Source organism: Heloderma suspectum, chromosome 6 (genome assembly GCF_057233095.1).
Source record: "Heloderma suspectum isolate Gila_16-S chromosome 6, 16-S_ref, whole genome shotgun sequence".
Taxonomy (NCBI): Eukaryota; Metazoa; Chordata; class Lepidosauria; order Squamata; family Helodermatidae; genus Heloderma; species Heloderma suspectum.
Window position 1 is genome coordinate 121925135 of NC_139463.1, and position 21042 is coordinate 121946176.

The window sequence follows — 21042 nt, forward strand, 5'->3', positions numbered from 1 at the left end:
TTTTTGGTTATTCTTGTTGTTGTTCTTGTTGTTCCATGTATTTATTTGATGAGAGTGCTGCTCTTCCAGCCTAACCTAGGTCAGCTTTGTGATTAAGCGGTGAGCCCCAAACTATCCACTGAGGACTAAGGGTCTATGATGCCCAAACCTGGCACTTACAGAAGACTCATTAATTGCATTCTGATGGACACCACAAGAGAAATACATAGAATAGGAAAAGAGAGAGAGTAATATGATTTAATTAGGTTCCTTAATTCTTTCTTCTTATTAACTGCTCCCTGTTGTTCAACTCTGGTCTTAGGAAAATGACATAGCATTTGGGGAACAAGATACAGCCCAGTAGCCCAGCACTGGAGGCTAAGATAGAGAAGATCTCCACACTTACCATGTATTTCCCCTTGGTGCTCAGGTGGATGGGAACAAAAGACAACCACACACTGCAAAATATCAACATGCTGAAAGTGATAAACTTGGCTTCATTAAAAGCATCTGGCAAATTCCTCGCTAAAAAGGCCACACTGAAGGTAATGATGGACAGAATTCCCATGTAGCCCAAGATGAGATAAAACATAATGACAGAGCCTGAATTACATTGTGCAATGATTACCTCCATCAGGGAGTGCATGTCGAAATCTGGGAATGGGGGAGAGGTTCCGAGCCACAGGGCACAAATGCCAGCTTGAATGAGGGAGCCAGAAAAGACAATGGAGGTGGCCGGTCTCTTCCTCACCCAGACTCTCATTTGGGACCCTGGTTTGGTGGCCATGAAAGCTACAACCACAGTGATGGTCTTGGCCAATACACAAGAAACAGCCACTGAGAAAACAAAAGAGAACATGGGTTGTTGAAGAAGGCAGGTCATCTTTCTCGGTTGTCCAAGAAACATCAACGATGAGAGGAAGCAGAGCAGGAGGGAGATGAGGAGAGCGTAGGTGATGTCTCGGTTGTTGGCTTTGACGATTGGTGTATCTTTGTGCTTAATAAAGGTTCCAAGCACCAACAAAGTGATCAGGGAAAATGAAACAGCAAGTGAAACTAAAGCTTTCCCTAAGGGTTCTTCATAACTCAGAAAGGTTATAATCTTCGGGATGCATCTGTCCTGGTCCTTGCTTGGATACTGATCCTCGTGGCATTTCAAACAGTCCTCCATGTCTAAGAAAGAAAGAAAGAAAGAAAGAGCTACAAGCCTTGCAAACTTGTTATCCCTACATGGGAGAAACTGTTGGAGAATTTCTCCTCCCTCTGGAGAAATTCAGAAAAATGGCCTCCCCAATTTCTCTGCTCACAAATATGGTGGAGAATTTTCAGCAGCTGTTTGCACACAATGTATTCATGTTACAGATGGTTTCCTGAGATAATTCTGAGAACTTGTCCCATTTCTTAATCTTTCTGCTATTTCTATCTCCCTAGGAATCTTTAGCATTCAGCTGCCAAGATGCTAGATCAAAAAGACTAAATATTAGGCTTGCAAACAGCAACACAAAGTTCACCCAAGCAGGGTTGTGTTTTGCCATTCTAACTCCACAGCCAAAATTCCAAGGAATTGCAATCATGGCTTTCAAAATGGCTGATATCACTTCCTCTGAATAATTGTATGTTGCTTTGGGGAGTGGTACATTATCACATAAGGAAGGGTATTCATTCATTCATTCATTCATTCATTCATTCTTGGCTGCAGAAGCTCTCCCAAGACAACGTACAGCCATAAAATATCTAAAACTAGTATTGTATTAAGAGCAATAAAAAGACAATGAAAAAAATAAAGAACAGCAATAAAAAACAACATAACCAGCAACAAAAACTGGAGACAAATTGGATATTTGGAAAAGAGCACAATTCTCTTCAGACTAATTTAATGGCACCTGAATCATAACAAGGGGCAAACCTGAAATGCAACCTGGAAATCTGATGGTCTGTGCCTCCCATTGAGTATAACTGGAGATCAGTAACACGTGATAATGTTTTTGTCATTCTTAGCCAGAATTGGATACAATCTACTGATAAAGTGGCCCTGTATGAGGGGATGAAGCCTGCCTAATTTCTGGCAAATTGGTCTGCTTCAGAGAAGCCTCACTGAAATCTTTCTGACTCAGGGTAATACTATTCGGGATTCATCTAACTCTGATGCACACCACAGCTTTTTATGTACTCTCACAGTTGCATGGCCCTTGTTAACACGAGGAGGCTGCACACAACTTTCTCCAGAATTGGCACAGGATGGTGGATCCCAGTGCAATCTGATACAGCCATACCAGAACCAGTAGCGAAAAGAATCTGCTCTGTTGTGTGGGTCTTGGAGATTTCCCAGTTCCTATAGCCACTGGCCGCGGTGGCTTAGTGGTTAAGATGCTGAACTGCAGACTGGAAGGTCGGCAGGACAGCAGTTCGAGACCCGAGTACTGCATGACGGAGTGAGCTCCCATCTTCAGCCCAGTTTCTGCCAACCTAGCAATTTGAAAGCAAGAAATTGCAAGTAGATACATAGGTACCGCCTCGGCGGGAAAGGTAACAGCGTTCCGTGCACATCGGTGTTCAGTCATGCCGGCCACATGACCACGGAAGTGTCTTCAGACAGCGCTGGCTCTTTGGCTTAGAAACGGGGATGAGCACCTCACCCTAGAATCGGACATGACTGGTTGGGGACACCTTTACCTTTTATAGCCACTGGAAAGGAAGCCAGTAAAAAGGAAGAGCAATATTGTGACTCCCTGACTAACCCTCATAATAGGGGTACTAGGATGTCTTCTCCATTTCCCATTTCTCCTCTCTGGTATGGTCTGGGGCAAACTTCCTAGCACCTCACTGGAGTGCTTATCCCTTTGTGACTTGCATCACATCACCTACCTGTTTGGTTTGAAATCTTCCCATCTGGACACCGACGACAATCATAGCAGCAAAATTTCTCACCTTCCCTTTTTCTCTTCTGAGAACCAGGTTGGCAGGAGTCACTACAGACAGAAAGGGGGAGGACCTATCCATAAAGATGAAAAGTGTTTAGGACGGGAGAATTAGAAAACAAACACAAACAGAAACGTCTTGATCATCAGCTGATGCAGAAATAAACATGTGAGAGAGCTTCAGCTAATGGGCGGTATAGAAGTAAGTAAGTAAGTAAGTAAGTAAGTAAGTAAAGGTGATAATTTGATGGGGAAGAAAGTTGACTGTGCTGCACAAAAAAATCTCTTCACATGGGGAATATTAATTTTGAAACCTGAATGAGGAATAAACATACCAGGGAATATGAAGAACTATATTCTTCATGTGTGTGTGTAATCTCCCTCAATCCAGCTGTTCCCTAGAAAAAAAAACCCATTCACCTAAGGGTCTTCTGAGATAACTAACAGGAGGTTTGCTAATGAGCTGGATGTGGAAATACAAAGCTGAGCTGGGGGCAAGTGGGGTGCTGACATGTGTAGGAGTAAGTTGCATTGAACTCAGCAAGACTTACTTCTGAGTAGACATGCACAGAGTTGGTTCTCCTCTCTGCTCAGCTTTGTATTTCCACATCCAGTTCATTATCAAACCTCCTGTTAGTTATCTCAGAAGACCCTTGGGTGAATGGGGTGGGGGTTTCCAGGGAACAGCTGGAGGGAGGGAGATCACACACACACACACACACACACACACACGAAGAATATAGTTCTTCATAGAATCATAGAATAGTAGGGTTGGAAGGGGCCTACAAGGCCATTGAGTCCAACCCCCTGCTCAATGCGGGAATCCAAGTCAGAGCATCCCCGACAAATGGCTGTCCAGCCTCGTCTTGAAGGCCTCCAGTGTGGGAGAGCCCACCAACTCCCCAGGTAATTGGTTCCATTGTCGTATTGCTCTGACACTCAGGATGTTTTTCCTGATGTTCAGCTGGAATCTGGCTTCCTGTAACTTGAGCCCATTATTCCGTGTCCTGCACTCTGGGATGATCAAGAAGAGATCCTGGCCTTCTTCTCTGTGACAACCTTTCAAGTACTTGAAGAGTGCTATCATATCTCCCCTCAGTCTTCTCTTCTCAAGGTTAAACATCCCATCATATCCCTGGGATGTTTTTTCCTCATTTTGTCCATTCCCTGAGCATGTACAGAGTGTGCTTTTTATTCAAACAAAGAGAAGATTGCTGAGCTTTCCCTTCATGCTGCATTTGTACAAATGAATTGTGAATGCTTCAGAAAGAACTTTCCATTATACTGTCTCTTTTTCTTCAAGAGTTTTATATAACAGAATTATGATGTAGTGGTTAGAGTCCAGCCCAAAGTCACCCAGTGAGATAACTAACAGGAGGTTTGCTAATGAGCTGGATGTGGAAATACAAAGCTGAGCTGGGGGCAAGTGGGGTGCTGACATGTGTAGGAGTCAGTCACATTGAACTCAGTAAGACTTACTTCTGAGTAGACATGCACAGAGTTGGTTTTCCTCTCCATTTTAGCCTCACAACATCAACAACAATGCTGGATGTGGAAATAGAAAGCTTAGCAGGGAGATAATACCTCGTGCATGGCTCCAGACCAGCATGGCCATTTTAAAAGGTTTTTTCTCTCTTTCTTTCAAACAGCGTTGCTTTAAGCAAAGAGTGCATTGCTCAGACACACCTAGGGCAGCCTTGTTTTGGGAAGCCACTAGGAGGAGGAAGTGTTTTGGCTGAACCTAATGACTGCACATCTCAGGGCAGGGGACAAAATACATAAATTTCTACAAAAATAGCCTTTCTTATGGAAGTTATGCGGAATTACGGCTGTCGGTATGGATTTATCTTTGTAATTCTTGGAGCGGAAAGAAAAGAGGAGAAATCTGGGGGCTCGCGAATGATGGTACGGAGCACTGGCCACAAACTGCGGAAGTCAAACGGCACAGAAGGCACACAATTAGTACATCCCTATAACATTTCTCAGGTTTTTGAATATGATACATAGCTCTGTCTACATTTGAGAACTTAATCGGCCAGAACAGTGTCCTTTTTGGCAGATGCTTTCTTCTACTGGCTCTCAGATCGCCCACATTTCTACTAGTGTGCTCACCAAGGATACACTGCAACCCACACCTGGTTAATGCTCCTGTGCCAAATAAACTTGTCCTCATTAATGATGAATATTTGTCCTTCACGTGCATTGGGATCTACCCTTCCAACTTTCACCTTGAGGAAGGACATGTTTGGAAATATAACCAAGTTCATTATGTCAAATCCACCTCCCATTTCGTCATTCAAAGACACTGTGTCTCCAGCAGAGTTGTTAAATGAAATGTCTTGAAGAAAACGGTGAAGCTAGTTGAAAGAGAAAAAAACAAAACAAAGAGGATGAAAATATCCTGAAATCATCATGACAAAACTGAATCCAAACATCTGTCTTTGTTAATTGGGAAGCTTAGTCGCATGTAAAGTCAATTGAGAACAAATGGAGGAGATAGGCACGACTAACTTAAGTCCCTCTGATTTCAGTAGGTATTTTCTAAGAACCTTGATTATGACTGGATTCCACCAATTATTTGATGCAGATTCATTTAACAAATTTCGAGTCTGAAAATGGAATGGATTTTCAGTGACAGAGTGATGAAATTGTAATGCTTCCATTGTGTTGATCGAAGGACAGGGTAATGTGAATCCATACATCTTTGTGAATGAACAATTCATGTGACACCATTCACCAAGTGTTTTGTGGAAGGGATAGTTCAATCTTGTCTAAATTTGGGCCGATCGACTCATTCAAGTACAGGCATTTCATTGTGGAGATGTTACCTGCCAAGGCTGAAGATCTTGAAGTTCCCCTGTTTGGCCACCCACCACTTTTCTGTACTTGAATCTAGATAAGTCGAAGGCGTGCAAAGCATGTGCCACAGCATAGACAGCATTATAAACACTGTAGCTGTGGCCAGTCATTGGCATTTCAAAGAAAGGCCCAGGAAGGCTCTCCAGTCTCTCCTCCCCAGTACATGTTCCAGAGACTTGGTATCGCACGGTGGGATCTGGAACTGAACAGTCAAATGCTTGCTCCCAGAACTCCTTGAGGAAATCATCTGCTTCTGTCCAATCAGGTTTTAGGATCTGAAGGAATTTCTGGAACCCTAGAAGTTCATTGGTGTGAATCATGAAGGAAATGGCACCTTGGAACATTTCTAAATCTGTATCCCGTTCCACGCTTGTTAAGACAAAATCAATCTGTGCTGTTGTAATCCACACCTTTCCAACAAATGTCATTTCCTCATATCCTGGAGCATTTGGCCCCATAAAAAACTTCAAATACATGAGGGTAATAGTTTCACCATGGATGACAAATATTCTAGATTTACTGTGTTTGAAAAAGAGATTAAAAGTACGGGCTACATGATTCACTTCATTGTCGGGACAAAGATTTTCTTGGTTTGGGATTCGTACTGTGAAGGCTGAACAGATTCCAGATTGAGAAAGCCATGGCTCCATGGCCTTCAAGAAACGTTCTCCACTATCATCATCCACCACAAAGAGCCCAATCCACATCCATCCAAAATGCTTGAGCAACCTGATAATCCCCATATACTGATGGTCTTCATTTGGGACCATGCGGTAAAAGGAGGGGAACTGCATCAACTCACTCTCTGCTGGGGCAAAGGAGCCATATGTGAGCTGAAATAAAACAAAATGGAGAAACAAGTGCAAAATAAATTTCTGCAAAATATAAAGTTTAATAAATGCAGCATGTATAGGTTATGAAATATAAATACTGAGAAATAAATAAAGATAGAATCCCATATCGACCCACAGTAGCAGGTACCAACATCAAAACAAGTTTGTTTGTTCCACACTATTGATTTGCCCATGACCAAGGTTCTCATGATCATAAAACCAAATTGATAGCCAGGCCGTATTGCCTGAACAATAGCTGTTCTGGCCAACAAAAATGTTAATATTGTATCATTCTTGCTCCATTCAGTATTGGGTAGGGATGTACCAAAGTCACTTACCTTTTCGATGAGGCAATTTGCGGTGGGGAAATCCTTCTCCAGATGGCTCCGCTCTGAGGAGTTTCCATGGAGCCACTGGCCAGGGCCACCCACAGCCAGAAATCCAGGCGCTAGGCAACTTCCTTCCGGAAGAAAAAAAAAAGGCGTACGCAAATGGCGGCACCTACGGTGGACGCCATTTGCATTCCCTATTTTTCACCGATTTATCTTACGTAAAATTTATGTAAGAAAAAACAGCGAAAAAAAGGGGAATACAAATAGCATAGTGGGCGCTATTTGCATTCCTTTATTTTTCACCGCTCTAGCCTGCGTAAATATTTAGGTAAGATAAATCGGCGAAAAATAGGGAACACAAATGGCGTCCACCATAGCCGCCGCCATTTGCGTATGTCATTTTTTTTAAAATTGGCTTGCCGTGATAGGCTACGTAAATACTAATGTAGCCTATCACAGCAAAGACCAGGACAACAATGGCTGCCGCGGCAGCCGGTCAAAACACCAGTCTCCACCACCGCTGCCAGAGTCCCTGCCGTCCGGAACATCCACCCCAGGTAAGCCTTGTCCCAGAGGGAATCCGCAGAGGGGGGGCAGGCCGTTCTGCCATGGATTTCAGGGGGCAGAATGCCAGTGCATTCGGCCTCACCTAAATCCGTGGTGGAATTCTCCGCCATCCCTAGTATTGGGTGCTGCAGGCATGTGGAATTTCTTTCAGGGTCCTGACAGTTGACCACCAGGTTTTCCTACTTCCCAGCTACGGCCATTGCTGTTTGCTTGCCACACTTCCAGGTATCCCATTTCTGTGATAATTAACTGCTGTTTTTCAGTCGGAACTAAAATGTGCTCTCATGTAGACCTGCATTATGAGCTGGGCCTTGTAGACTTTGGCCCTGTTCAGACATCAGAAACCATGATGGTTAGCAATTTGGAGCTAACCATGCTAGCTTAGTGTGATGTTTATACAGGTGTCTGCCCCAGCCATGCTGGTTTATTACCCACAGACTAACCTTGTTCACTTAGAACTGGCTGCAAGATGGTTAGTGGGTCCACCATGGCCTGGCCTGATGTCTGAACAACCTCTGTGGTGAATGAGACCTGCCATAGAATTCTGAGGCCAGAGTCCCCACAGAAGGAGTCCCCTCCAAGCACTACAATGGGTGACAGCACCAAGCACCACAGTGGCCAACAGTGCAGAGGCTGCTGGGATGCATGGCTGCCCATCTGGAGGACTGCAGGTTAATCTGAGAGGGGAAGTGGTTAGAGATTGGTTAGTGTGACCTTGTTCCTGAACATGGTTAACTTCACGTGTGGTCATGAAGGTAATCATGCACCATGATTGGCCTAACTACCCTCCCCCAATCTGCACCTGAAGAGGGCCAGTATGTAATATAATGGCATGGATATTTGCTGGACTAGGTCCTGGTTTCAATTTACACTTTGGGCAAGTGTTAAGGGTTACTTTGCTTGAAATGTGGGAACATGATCATGCAATTTCTGAGAAGGAATCTGGTAGAACTGCCTCTCTCTGCTTCTTCTTCCACATTCAGGATTTATCCACTCATCCTTTGGAATTCTTCCTTAATCATCTAAAAAAAATTCATCTTCTTTCTAAAATCTCCCCTTTTCTCCATTAAAAAACAACTACCATAGAGGTCAGTGATGGGGTCCATTATATACCCAATCAGTTAAAGTTTCAGAATCCTCATGTATTGGGCCTACCTGTGGAATCTTGTAGAGACCTAAGATATTTGCCATGTGGAATGAGGTTTCAGGGGAACGGGCTCCAATGACGGCTATTAGCTTTTGGTCGGCACCACATGCAAAGTTGGGAACAAATCTACGGGATTTGAAGAGAAGATCCAGGGTGGTATGATAGGTCATCTGGGCATCACTGTAGCTGTCATAGATGTGGAATCCAAGTGTGATATTCAGTAGGTCTTTAGGATTCTTGTTAATCTCATTTACGGCAAAAATCAAGGACAGGGTTTGCTGGTAGAACTTTGTCACCATCCTGAAAATACAGTTAAATGTTCTTTCATCAGAAAATTCTACATGACATCGAGTTGTCTTGTCACTGTATTGGTCCATTCTGCACTGAGTTAGTTGCCTGAGTTTAAGAACATTCCTTTTTCTTGTTACTCTTGACTCTGACATAATATTTAGCTCTTTTTATTATCCCCAGTCCAGATTTCTGATGCATTGGAATATCTACAACAAGAAGAACGAGCTACAGACATTCAGGGAATGCTTTACTTTTACTTACGCCTGGTTTCTATATCAAAGGGTCTTGTGGCAACTTAAACACTAGCACACTTACTGTAGAATCAACATTTATGGCCACCGCCCAATTCTTTTAAAGTATGAAGTCACATCTCATGAGGTGGATAGTGTCTCCAAAAGCCTCGGTGCCAAAAGTGAATTTGTTAGTCTTCCAGGTGCTACAGGACCTTCAGACTCTTTGCTGTTTTTGCTGCAACAGAAGAGCATGGCCACCCCTGTGGAAATTCTTAGCTTCATACTCTTCAGTTATTTCTCAGAGACCTTCATTTCTACACCTAATGAACGTTGGAGGTGGTATGGGTGAATCTGTCAGGTTTTTTTACTCCCACTTTCGATTTCTAAAAGTGTCGACTTCTCTGTTGACCAAATACGAGCTTCCTGGATTTTGGCAAATTCTTACCAAACAATGAACGTAACTAGATCTCCACCTATGTGCACCACCAAATTCAATAGGTACAGCTATTCTCAGCATGGAGGGGACCATGGGGGACCCACCAGGCATGTATATATTACAGATAAGGACTCTACCCAAAGAGAGAGGGAGAGAGGGATCACAAAGTGAATGAAGCACTAACGTGTTTGGATTCAAATCCAGATATTTAAGAGCTATGAACTGAAAGCTCTCAGCCTGGATGGACGGATATGACATGTTTCTTATGGATATTGTTGGAGTACATCCCTACAGTGGGCTGGAGCTGAGAGGAGTTGGAGCCTAAGAACATCTAGACAGATACAGATTCCTCATCATGGTTTTTGAATCTCCATCATCAAATCTGTGCAGCTGTACACTAAGCTAAATCAAAATAACCCTGGTGCAATTGTCCCCAATTTTCCTTTAGACTTGAAATCAGATCCCACTAAAAGGAAGAGATTACTGTCAATATTAAGATAACATAAAGAGAGCCAGATGCAGTTTTCAAATTATGAGACCACCATGAAATAAGTGGGAAAGCAATGTGTTATACTCTTTAAATTGTTACACCACATACTAGCTGCATGAATCCCAATATGGTGTAAAGAAGAAGAAGAGAAGAAAAAAACTAAACCACCAAAAGACAAACTCTTCTGATGGGAGAAGTACGCTATGATTTATGAGCAGGGGAAAATATACATACATTTCTCAAAGACTGAAAACAGTTGTCCCCGAAAGGACATGGTTCATGTTATTTCAGCATTCTGTTGTCATTAGAATGCTTAGAGTTTATAGTCTGGTGATATTCACTTGATACAGAGTGGAGAAAAAAAATCCTTACATTACATAATCAGAGAACTCTTGCAAAGGATGTTCCATGTAAGAAAAAACGTGTAAAAAGGATAAAAGCTGGAAAACCATCCCACCAATGATGAGGTCCCCTGTCTGATACATCTCATGTGGAACAGGATCAGGATCAAGTGGTGGGCAATCGATTGTATCAACCTCATGCACCCAATGAAGAAGCAGAAGCAACAGCTGTGACACTGGTAGCCCACCATTCAAGATGCAAAGCTTCTCTCTACATGCAAACCCTCCTGCAGCCATCTCCTCCCTACACTTTGCTTGCAGAGGCTACCTTGCCTGGGCACCTGATTTTGCCAATATACTTCATTCATGGAGACCTCTTCCAATCCTATCAAATGGTAGTGAGGTTATGAACGCATGCCTTAGAAAGACGATTGGGGTGCCAATGCCCCCAGATATGGAGCATGTAAAATGGAAGAGAGAAATGTCAGAGCTCAAAGTGACAGAGCCCTGCCTGCCACTTGCCCTGAATGGCACAAGTGGAGGGGTTTATATAACCACTTTCAGACTTGCTTCATTGTTGTTTCTTAGCCTGCTAAGAAAAACAACTGGACATTTCTCAAGGGGAAGAAAACAACAATTACAGTGAGTTGGAGAATGACAGGAAAGAGCATTCTTCTCTGAGTGAGGAAAACAGAAATGTTTTCCATTTCTGATGACAGGTCTTCTGAGATCATTAGTGAGGAAAGACACAGATGTGTCCTCGGTGTCTATGGTGAGGAAAATACCAGCAGCGAATACGTTGACCAGAAGATGAAGTCAGCAGCTGGATTGGGCATGAGATCAAGAGTAGGGCTGTTGAACCTCAGGCCCATGAGCCAAATGCAGCCCACCTGGACCCCAATCTGGCTCTATGGCATTCCAATGATGGCCCCACCCTTCAATTTCTTTGCCCATCTGACCACAAATGCTTTTCTGAAGTGTTTTTCCTCCATTTTAACAAAAGTCAGAAAGCCTCTCCCAAGTCAAAGGGGCAGGATGCTCAGGTTGAAGTAGTGACTGGGATGCTCTTTGTACGTATTAAGTCTAGTTTTATTTCTCCACACCCATGTAACCTCTTTGTTCTTCCATGTTTGGAGGATTATATTTAGTCCCAATGACATCGGGGGCCTCATATACCGATTCAGTCTACTGAATCGGTATATGCGTGGTCAATGCCTCAGAAAGTCTGACATGATTGTCTTTTTTAATTTGAAGAAGATGAATTTCTCGAACCTGATAAGAGGATGAACCAGAGGATGAGGGGCCAACTCGACAGCTAGAGAAGCACACACAGACAGAGGGCAAAGTGTTTATGGGAAACGAGACAGCATACAAGGCAGGGAAAAATAGTGGGCTGGGCTGGCAGCGGTTGGGGAGAGAATCATAGTTTGCCTTCTCTGAAACGGATACATCTATGTGAAGCTGCTGGGGCCTATCCTCAGGAGGTTTGGGGTGCGGTGTCATCAGTGTGCGGATGACATGCAGCTCGACCTCTCGTTCAAATCTTCACCAAGGCTGGCCGTAGAATCCCCATCCAAATGTCTGGAGACGGTGAGTGGCTGGATGGGGAGGAATAAGCTGAAGCTGAACCCTGACAAGGCCAAGGTACTATTGGTGGGAGACAAGAGGAGGTTGGGGAATGTTGACCTGGTGTTGAATGGGGTACGGCTACCATTGGAAGACCAGGTCTGCAGCTTGGGGGTCATCTTAGACTCCCAGCTGTCCCTGGAGGCTCAGGTGTCAGCTGTCAACTGGACAGCGCTGTACCAACTCCATCCGATACGGTGGCTGCTCACCTACCTTCCCGACCATCTGCTCCCATCGGTAGTACATGCCTTGGTCTCCTCTCAACTAGACTACTGTCATGTGCTTTACATGGGGTTACCCTTGAAAACAGATCAGAAGCTGCAGCTGGTACAGAACGCAGCGGCTCGCCTGATTCAAGGCAGCCTCCGGCAACATCACATCACTCCCGTGCTGAAGGAGTTGCACTGGCTACCAGTTGTTTTCCAGGCCAAATTCAAGGTGTTAGTTTTGACCTTTAAAACCCTATGTGGTTCTGGCCCAGCCAATCTTAAGCAGCACCTCCAGCAACACCGGAGAGGCTGCTTAGCAAGATCAGCCTCGGATGGCCTTCTCTCTGTCCCATCAGCCAGGAGAGCTAGACTGGTGAGGATGAGGGAGGGTGCCTTCTCTGTGGTGGCCCCCACTCTGTGGAACTCCCTCCCTAGGGAATTCCGCCATGCCCCCTCTTTAATGAGCTTCCGCCATGCATTAAAAAAGTGGCTGTTCAGGCAGGCATTTGGGGTGGGTTCTAAAAAATTTCTATTATTGAAATTTCTATTCTATTTTAATGTAGAATTTTATTGTTTTAAACAGTTTCTATTATTGTACATTGCCCAGGGTGGCTGGGTGACCAGCCAGATGGGCAATTAATTAAATAATTTATTAATTAAATAGGTTTCTGTTGAACTTGAAATCAATGTGTCTACATGAGTTGGGGATCAGACCCTCAACCTTGCACTAGGGGTGGACGAAAGTCCCTTACCTGTCGTCGAAGGACATTCGCGGTGGGGGGGAGGCGCTTCGCTGCTCCCCCCGTGAAGTTCAGGCCGGGGGGGAGGCTTCCCGCCTCGCCCGGCCGCGAACGCGAAAGATTTTTTTAAAAAAAAAAAACGCCCCCTGATAGGCTACGTGACGATTCACGTAGCCTATCATACCTAGATCTGCAAATTCACCCGTGATAGGCTACGTGACGATTGACGTAGCCTATCACGGCTGACTTTGCAAATCTAGCCATGATAGGCTACGTGAATCGTCACGTAGCCTATCAGGGGGCGTTGTTTTTTTTTCTTTGATTGCATTGGCGGCGGCGGCAGCTGGTCGAAAGACCGGCTGCCGCTCCTGCCTCGCTCGAACACCCGCCGAACTGCCGGCCGGACCCGCCACCGGGAGGGACATTCGGTTAAGGTAAGTCCCGTCCCGGGGGGAGGTGCAGGGGGCTTTGGAGGATTTCTCCCCGAAACTTGTTCGGGGGGCCGAACACGTTGGCGCTCGGCCCCCCGAAGTTTCGGGGAGAAATTCTCCGCCATCCCTACCTTGCAGTCAGTCTCAGTCTATGGACGATTGGCATCTTCACCCATGGGAGGACCAAGTGTGTGTGTGTGCGGGGGAGATGTTTGGAAGCTATCTAGAATTCTGTTGTGGCTTTCTCCCCAAAATTTAAGACTATGTGGGAGAGAAACCTCCAGGTCCACCTTCTTTCTTGTGTTTTAGCCAAACAACTCCAGGGACATAAAAGGCCTGGCGAGGGGGGGGGGGGTTAAGAGTGTGTGGAAGTTAAAACATGGCGCTCCTGCAAAGCAACTGAGCCCATTTTCCTCCTCCAGTGCTTTTGTTGCCAGGTCAGCTCTGCAATCTCCAGCTGCCTAGTGCCTTCATAGACGGAGCCATTTAAGGCACAATACTATGAATGTTTACACAAAAAAAGGGCCTACACCTCCCAGCATTGCCCAGACAGCATGGCTGGGAATGCTGGGAGCAACAGGACTTTATCTTTCTTAGCATGCATAGGATTCCACCCTTAAGGAATTAACCCAGTGGTCAACCGTCTCCAACATAGGCAGAGACATGTAAGCGGAGCTGAATGTCATTCTTTTCTATGCAGATTTCTCAAGGAATTTCCCTATCCCATTCACACATGGTTCACGGAAACTTTTTGACAGATTTCCCCTGATTCTTAACCAGTGAAAACTGAAGTAGGCAAAGTGGAGTCTTTAGAAAATAATGGGGGATGCTGTCATCACCAAAGGTTAGAGGCTCACCTTCTTTATTCTCCAAGAGCATCGTCATCGTCATCATCATCATTTCTATACCACCTCATAACCGAAGCTGTCTGGGCAGTTTACAGAAGGTAAAATGCTAAATACAATATAAAATGTTTAAAAGGCTTTTACTTTTAAAAGATATTCAAGACAGATGAAAACGAGCTCTGGTTTCTAAGGATCTGATCTGCGGAATCTACTGCAAAGCACCCCCCTCAGGCTGCGTGGAGTCCGTGGACTTTCAGATGATTTTTTTTTTTTTTGCTTTCCCGAAATTTACACATGTAAATCTGTAGAAAGAATGGGTAAGTTACTGGTGAGGAAATGTTGAGTGGAATGGGGGACAATACACTAAATGTTTTTCTGAGGTAAATTATCTAAATACTTACATAAATACTCATGTCAATATTTTAAAAAATATGTCTATATTTTTCCACATGATGAAAAAAAATGTACTCATCTGTCTGTGGTAGGGATGTACGAAACCACTTCCCTGTTTCGTAAGAGGCATCCGCGGTGGGGGGGGAGGTGCTCAGTCCCTCCCCCCAAAATCCTCCCCTGCTGGTTCTGTGCCACGGCGACTCTGTGCAGCCGCTGACCGAGTGCATCCGCAGCAGGACATCCGGCTGTGGCAGATCTGCAGACGCAAACTGGCGCCCCTTCACTGAGCTGTGGTAGGATACATAAATATTTACTTAGCCTATCACGGCAAAAGCGGGGATGCAAACGGCAGCCACTATGCCATTTGCATCCCTGTCTTTTGCTGTGATTGGCTGCGTAAATATATACGTAGCCTATGACGGCAAAAGAAAAGACAGGGACGCAAATGGCGTAGCGGCTGCCATTTGTGTTCCTGCCTTTTGCTGCGATAGGCTACGTAAGGATTTATGTAGCCTATCACGGCGTCTGCAGGGACACAAATACTTACGTAGCCTATCACGCCATTCGAAGGAAGGCGAATGGCGGACGCAGACGTGGACGCCATTGCAGAGCACTGGATGGCTGACACCAGGTAGACTCCATTCTGGGACCATTTTGCAGGGGGTGTTGCTTCATTCCGCCATGGATTCCGGGGGGGGGGGAATTAACTGGAATTCAGCTTCCCTGGAATCCATGGCGGAATTCTCTAACATCCTTAGTCTCTGGGCGGAGGATGGTACAAATGATGCCTGACAATCCGTGAAATGCAGATGGAGCAGATTGTACGGAGTCTTTATGTCCCTAGTCAGCAGAACCACCCACTAACAGCATGTCTGAGTCTTGTCTGGATTGAGCTTCAGTGTATTGACCTTCATCCAGTCCACTGTTCCAGCCAGGCACTGATTCAGCACACTCGCAGCCTCACCTGAAGATGATGAATAGGAGAAATAGAGCTGCATGTCATCAGCATCCTGATGACAGCGCACTCCAGAGTCCAGATGACTGTGCTCAACAGTTTCATGTAGACATTGAACAGGATAGGGGACAAAACTGATGCCTCTGGAACCCCACATTGGAGAATGCATGGGGTCAAGCAGTGCTTCCCAAGCACCACCTTCCGGAGCTGACCCTCCGAGTAGGAGCAAAATCACTGCAAAGCAGAGCCTCCCACTCCCAACTCAGAGAGCCATCCCCGAAGGATACTATGGTCCATGGTATCAAAAGAGATCAAGGAAAATCAGCGGAGTCACACTCCCTCTGTCTTTCTCCTGACATTGGTCATCATACAGGGTGACCGAGGCTGTTTCTATGCCAAAACCCACCCCGACCCCAGATTCAAATGGATCCAGATAATTGAGCTCATCCAAGAGTGTCTGGAGCTAGTTGGCAACCACTCACTCCAGGACCTTCAATTGCATCTATTACAAGCTTTTATCCACCTATACTCAAGCCATCTCCTGTTTTGTTTCATCATTCTCAGCTCCAGGGTATACCACAGAGCTGTTGGAGCTCTCCTCTGGAGAGGGCACTCAGGAGCGATCATGTCAACTGCCTGGGTCATTTCTGCATTCCACAGCTCAACCAGGTTTTTGACAGAAGCACCAGCCATACCAGCTGGAAAACCCCCAGAGCCCTCTGGAAACCATCCGGATCCATTAGCCTCTGGGGGCGGACCACCTTAATAGGTCCCCCATCCTTGCTAAGGGGAAAAGCCACTGTAAGTCCAAACCTCAGCAGGCAGTGATCTGACCACGGGGAAGGGAAAGATGCCAAGTCCCCTGCCTTCAGATCCCCATCTCCACATCCAGTTGAGAACACCAGCTCCACAGTTTGCTCCACTACATGTGTTGGGCTGATGATATATTGGACAGTCCCATGGCTGTCCTGGAGATCATGAAATCCTGAGCCACTGCAGACAAGGTGCCCTCCGCATGAATGTTGACATCCCCCAGAACCAATAGTCTGGGGGCTCTCAGCAGAACACCCAAGTCCACCTCCGTCAGCTCATCTAGGGACTCTGTTGAGCAGCAGGATGTGCGGTACACCAACAGAATCTCTAATATGCCCTGCTGACCCCCCCAAAAGTGCAAACACTCCAGACTAGTGGTCACATGGAGAGAGGCCTGCAGAGCAAAATGGAATTTCCATAGACCACAATGACTACCCCCTCCAGCCATCAAGCCTTCCCTGATGCTGGTCCGAGTACCCCGGTGGGCATAACTGGGAGAGACCAACTTCTCCCTACTCAACCACCGTGGTCTCGGTTATAGATGCTAGATTGGGTGCCTCATAATAGTGATTAAGTCATGGATAAGGTGGCCCTTTTTCCGAACCAGTCTGGCATTTAAAGGTTGCATCAGGAGACCCAAGGGCAGGCTGATAGGGCAACTACCAAATCTGTGGTGCAGGGAGGACCGGAACACGGCACAGCCATTAAGTGTCTGGGCCACATTCCCATTACCTGGCCAGTCCTCCTCACAATGCCATATCTCCCTCTACCTGTCACTACACTTATTCCTCTCCACCCCGAGCCTCAGGTCCCCCTACTTAGTCCAACATCCTCCCTCCCAGGTATGTTCTTAGGCCACCAGAAAGCCAGGCAGAGAAACAAGGTCATGGTCCTGCAGCGCTAACAGCTAGATGGTATAGGGATGTACGAAACTCACCTGTTCACGGATGTGATTCACGGGGGGGAGGCGCTCCATCCTTCCCCCCCGAATCCTCGACGGGGGGGAGGTGATCTGGTACTCCCCCCTGGAATCCTGCCCGGCTGACTCCGCTCCTCAGCGGCTCCGTGGAGCAGCCGGCCAGGGCCATCTGCTGCCGGATTTCCAGACGCACATGGTGGCCGCTGTAGTGCCCGCCATTTGCGTACAGACAGGCTGCCATGATAGGCTACATAAGTATTTACGTAGCCTATAACAGCTAACCTCCCCCTTCCTGTATGCAAATGGAGGTGGCTACGGTGGCCGCCATTTGCGTTCCCTATTTTTCGCCTTTCTAGCCTATGTAAATAATTATGTAGCCTATTACGGCAAAAAAAAAGGGAAATGCAAATAGCGTATTTGCGTTCCTCCCCCCCCCCCCCATTTTAGCCTATGTAAATATTTACGTAGGCTATTATGGAGGAAGAAAAAAAAATGGAAATAGCACCTACTACGCTATTTGCATTCCCCTTTTTTTCACCGTAATTGCATACATAAATATTTACATAGGCTAGAACGGCAAAAAATAGGGAACGCAAATGGTGGCCGCTGTAGCCGCCTCCATGGGGGACTGAAGTATGCAAGTGAACTGAAATCTCATGGGGAACAGAAAAGTTTTGGAGGTGTGATCTCTGACCCCAAGAACTCCTATGAACCCCCATTTATCAGCTGCCAGAGGAAGACATTGCACAAAAAGGGGACCTGAAGCTGTGAGAAATTAAAGTTAGCATAACTAGTACTGTGCTGTCCAGATATTATGCTTCAGATCAGGCTGCAATCTCACCGCTTTCAGATTGCTTTGTTGATCAAAGTGTAAGGCTGCACTCTCAAAGTGACCAGTATTGTGCTGTAACTGTGCTCAGGTAAGGAAACGACTTTCAATGCAAGTATTGCTTCTGCTGAACACCTTTGGGGATAACGGTTATCTTCTTTAAGCCAGCTTCAACCGATAGTGGAATTTACTGTTCATAACAGCTCCAGTTTCCTGGCATTTAAACTAGGGATGTACGAAACTCACTTACCTTTGCTCCGTCCCTCCCTGTGGGAATCCTCAACAGGGGGGGGAGGCAATCCGGTCCTCCCGCCCGGAATTCTTGACGGACGGCTCCGCTCCATGGCCAGGCTGCAGAGCAGCCAGCCAGGGCGGTTGGCAGCCAGATTTCCGGCTGTGGATGGCCTGGTGCAGATGGAAATGGGGGCCACCATAGCGGCCGCCATTTGTGTCCAGCTAGACAGTCATGATAGGCTATGTAAGAATTTACATAGCCTATCATGGCTAACATAAAAAAAACCCAAAACACATAGCGTACGAAAATGGTGGCGGCTACGGCGGCTGCCATTTGCGTTCCCTATTTTTTGCTGACTTCTCTTAAGTAAATATTTACATAGGCCAGAACAGCGAAAAATAAAGGAACACAAATAGCATCCACAACGCTATTTGCATTCCCCTTTTTTTCGCCATTTTATCTTACGTAAATATTTACGTAAGATAAGTCAGCAAAAAATAGGGAACGCAAATGGCGGCCGCCATAGCCGCCACCATTTGCATACGCTGCGTGTGGGGTTTTTTTTGACATTAACTGTGATAGGCTACGTAAATCCTTACGTAGCCTATCAGGGTCCAAGGACAGGAATGGCGGTGGCAGCAGCCCTGCTGTTGCCGGCCAGGATACCAGCCGCCGCTGCAGGAGGCGCTGCCGAATCCGCCCCAGGTAAGTACCATGCTGGGGGGATTCCGTGGGGGGGCGGGGGGCAGGAGGACGTACCGCCACGGATTCCGGGGGGCCAGATTCTAAAGAAACCAGCTTCACTGGGATCCGTGGCAGAATTCTCCACCATCCCTAATTTAAACAGGGAAAGGCATTCACAGAAGGCTTTACACTGAAAGGGTTTCTATTTAAATATTTGTTGTTGTAGTTAATGGAACATATTCATAACGGGAAACGGTATGGTGTAATATAGGCCTGATTGATTCCTGGATTAGCAACTTTAAACATTATTTTATGAAACATAGTGAGGCAGCAAACATCCAGCAACTGCAAGGGCAGAGATGACTTCAGTTATCAAAGCATTCTGCTTCCAGTGGAAGGCTGGAAGGCTGGATGACTGCATCGAAGGATGGCTACCAGAGGAGAGGAAAACCAAGACATGTTGAGGGACATCGAGGAACCAGGTGGAGAATGACAGTCTTCCTCCGAGAAAGGCTGCTGATGACAGAAGTCCCTTCTTGCCTGTCATCAGGATTGGGACGTCTATGTTAGGGTGAGTGAGCCCTAAAGAATAAACTGTGGACCAAGGATGTATGATGCCCAAGGGTGACTCATACAAAAGATGCATTATCTCAAGCCTGATGGACACCACAAGAGAAATAAATAGAATAGGGAAAGAGATACAGTAATGTGATTTAATTAGGTTCCTTAATCCTTTCTTCTTATTAACAGCTACCTGCTGTTCTGCTCTGGCCGTATGACAATAATGTAGCATTTGGGGAACAAGATACAGCCCAGTAGCCCAGCACTGGAGGCTAAGGTAAAATTGATCAGATTAGGTGTGTTACTCTGCACACTGTGGATACAGTTAGTGAGCAAGAGGCGGCCTGTGGCAAACCGGTTTTGTGGGATCGGTTCCAGCTTCTTCCTCCTGATGAAGTGGACAAGGTGCTTTCATCTGTAAGGCCGACCACCTGCTTACTTGATCCTTGCCCATCTTGGCTCATTATGAGCTGCAGAGAGAGACTGGGTGAGGGGATCAAGGCGGTGGTGAACGCCTCCCTTGAGGAGGGAGTGATGCCATCAGCCCTCAAGGAGGCAGTGATAAGACCGCTCTTAAAGAAGCCCTCCTTGGATCCTCAAGTTCTGAACAACTTTTGCCCAGTCTCAAATCTGCCATTTTTGGGCAAGGTGATTGAGCGGGTGGTGGCGGTGCAGTTGAAGGCACACTTGGAAGAAACTGATTATCTAGACCCATTTCAGTCAGGCTTCAGGCCTGAGCATGGGACAGAAATGGCCTTGGTCGCCTTGGTGGATGATATGAGGAGGGCTCTGGATAGGGGTGAATGCTCCTTCCTTGTTCTCCTCGACCTCTCAGCGGCTTTTGATACCGTTGACCACGGTATCCTCCTGGACCGCCTGGAGGGGTTGGGCATTGGAGACACTGTATTGCGGTGGTTCCGGTCCTTCCTCTCCGGCAGGTACCAGAGGGTAGCACTGGGAGAGGAGGTTTCTGATCCATGGCCACTTACTTGTGGGGTGCCACAGGGTTCCATCCTCTCCCCGATGCTATTTAACATCTATGTGAAGCCGCTGGGGGCTATCATCAGGAGGTTTGGGGTGCAGTGTCATCAATATGCGGATGACACGCAGCTCTACCTCTCATTCAAATCTTCACCAAGGTTGGCCGTAGAATCCCTGTCCAAATGTCTGGAGACGGTGAGTGGCTGGATGGGGAGGAATAAGCTGAAGCTCAACCCTGACAAGACCGAGGTACTTTTGGTGGGAGACAAGAGGAGGCTGGGGGATGTTGACCTGGTGTTGAATGGGGTACGGCTACCCTTGAAAGACCAGGTCCACAGCCTTGGGGTCATTTTGGACTCCCAGCTGTCCATGGAGGCTCAGGTGTCAGCTGTGAG

At 46.3% G+C, this 21042-nt stretch overlaps 2 protein-coding genes across 2 annotated transcripts; both read right to left on the reverse strand.

Moving 5' to 3' along the window:
- Nucleotides 1–250: 250 nt before the first annotated feature.
- LOC146342944 (vomeronasal type-2 receptor 26-like) lies at nucleotides 251–4490 on the reverse strand. The gene is made up of 3 exons (XM_084808090.1): nucleotides 4482–4490; nucleotides 2845–2971; nucleotides 251–1152 (listed from the first exon to the last, which is right to left on the reverse strand). Exons 1-3 carry the CDS (start codon nucleotides 4488–4490, stop codon nucleotides 251–253), a joined length of 1038 nt encoding a protein of 345 aa, XP_084664216.1.
- A 515-nt stretch (nucleotides 4491–5005) lies between these two features.
- LOC146342945 (vomeronasal type-2 receptor 116-like) lies at nucleotides 5006–6526 on the reverse strand. Its single transcript, XM_084808091.1, has 2 exons — nucleotides 5726–6526; nucleotides 5006–5254 (listed from the first exon to the last, which is right to left on the reverse strand). Exons 1-2 carry the CDS (start codon nucleotides 6524–6526, stop codon nucleotides 5006–5008), a joined length of 1050 nt encoding a protein of 349 aa, XP_084664217.1.
- Between the last annotated feature and the right edge of the window lie 14516 nt (nucleotides 6527–21042).

Bases quoted from the DNA above. Each gene is read 5' to 3' on its own strand.
- LOC146342944 (XM_084808090.1), bottom strand. The intron at 1,153-2,844 runs GTAGGTGATGTG...TTTCTTTCTTAG, and splicing joins GAAGATTTCAAACCAAACAG to ACATGGAGGACTGTTTGAAA.
- LOC146342945 (XM_084808091.1), bottom strand. From the start codon at position 6,526: ATGGTCCCAAATGAAGACCATCAGTATATGGGGATTATCAGGTTGCTC. The intron at 5,255-5,725 runs GTAACATCTCCA...TCTTTCAACTAG, and splicing joins AAGATCTTCAGCCTTGGCAG to CTTCACCGTTTTCTTCAAGA.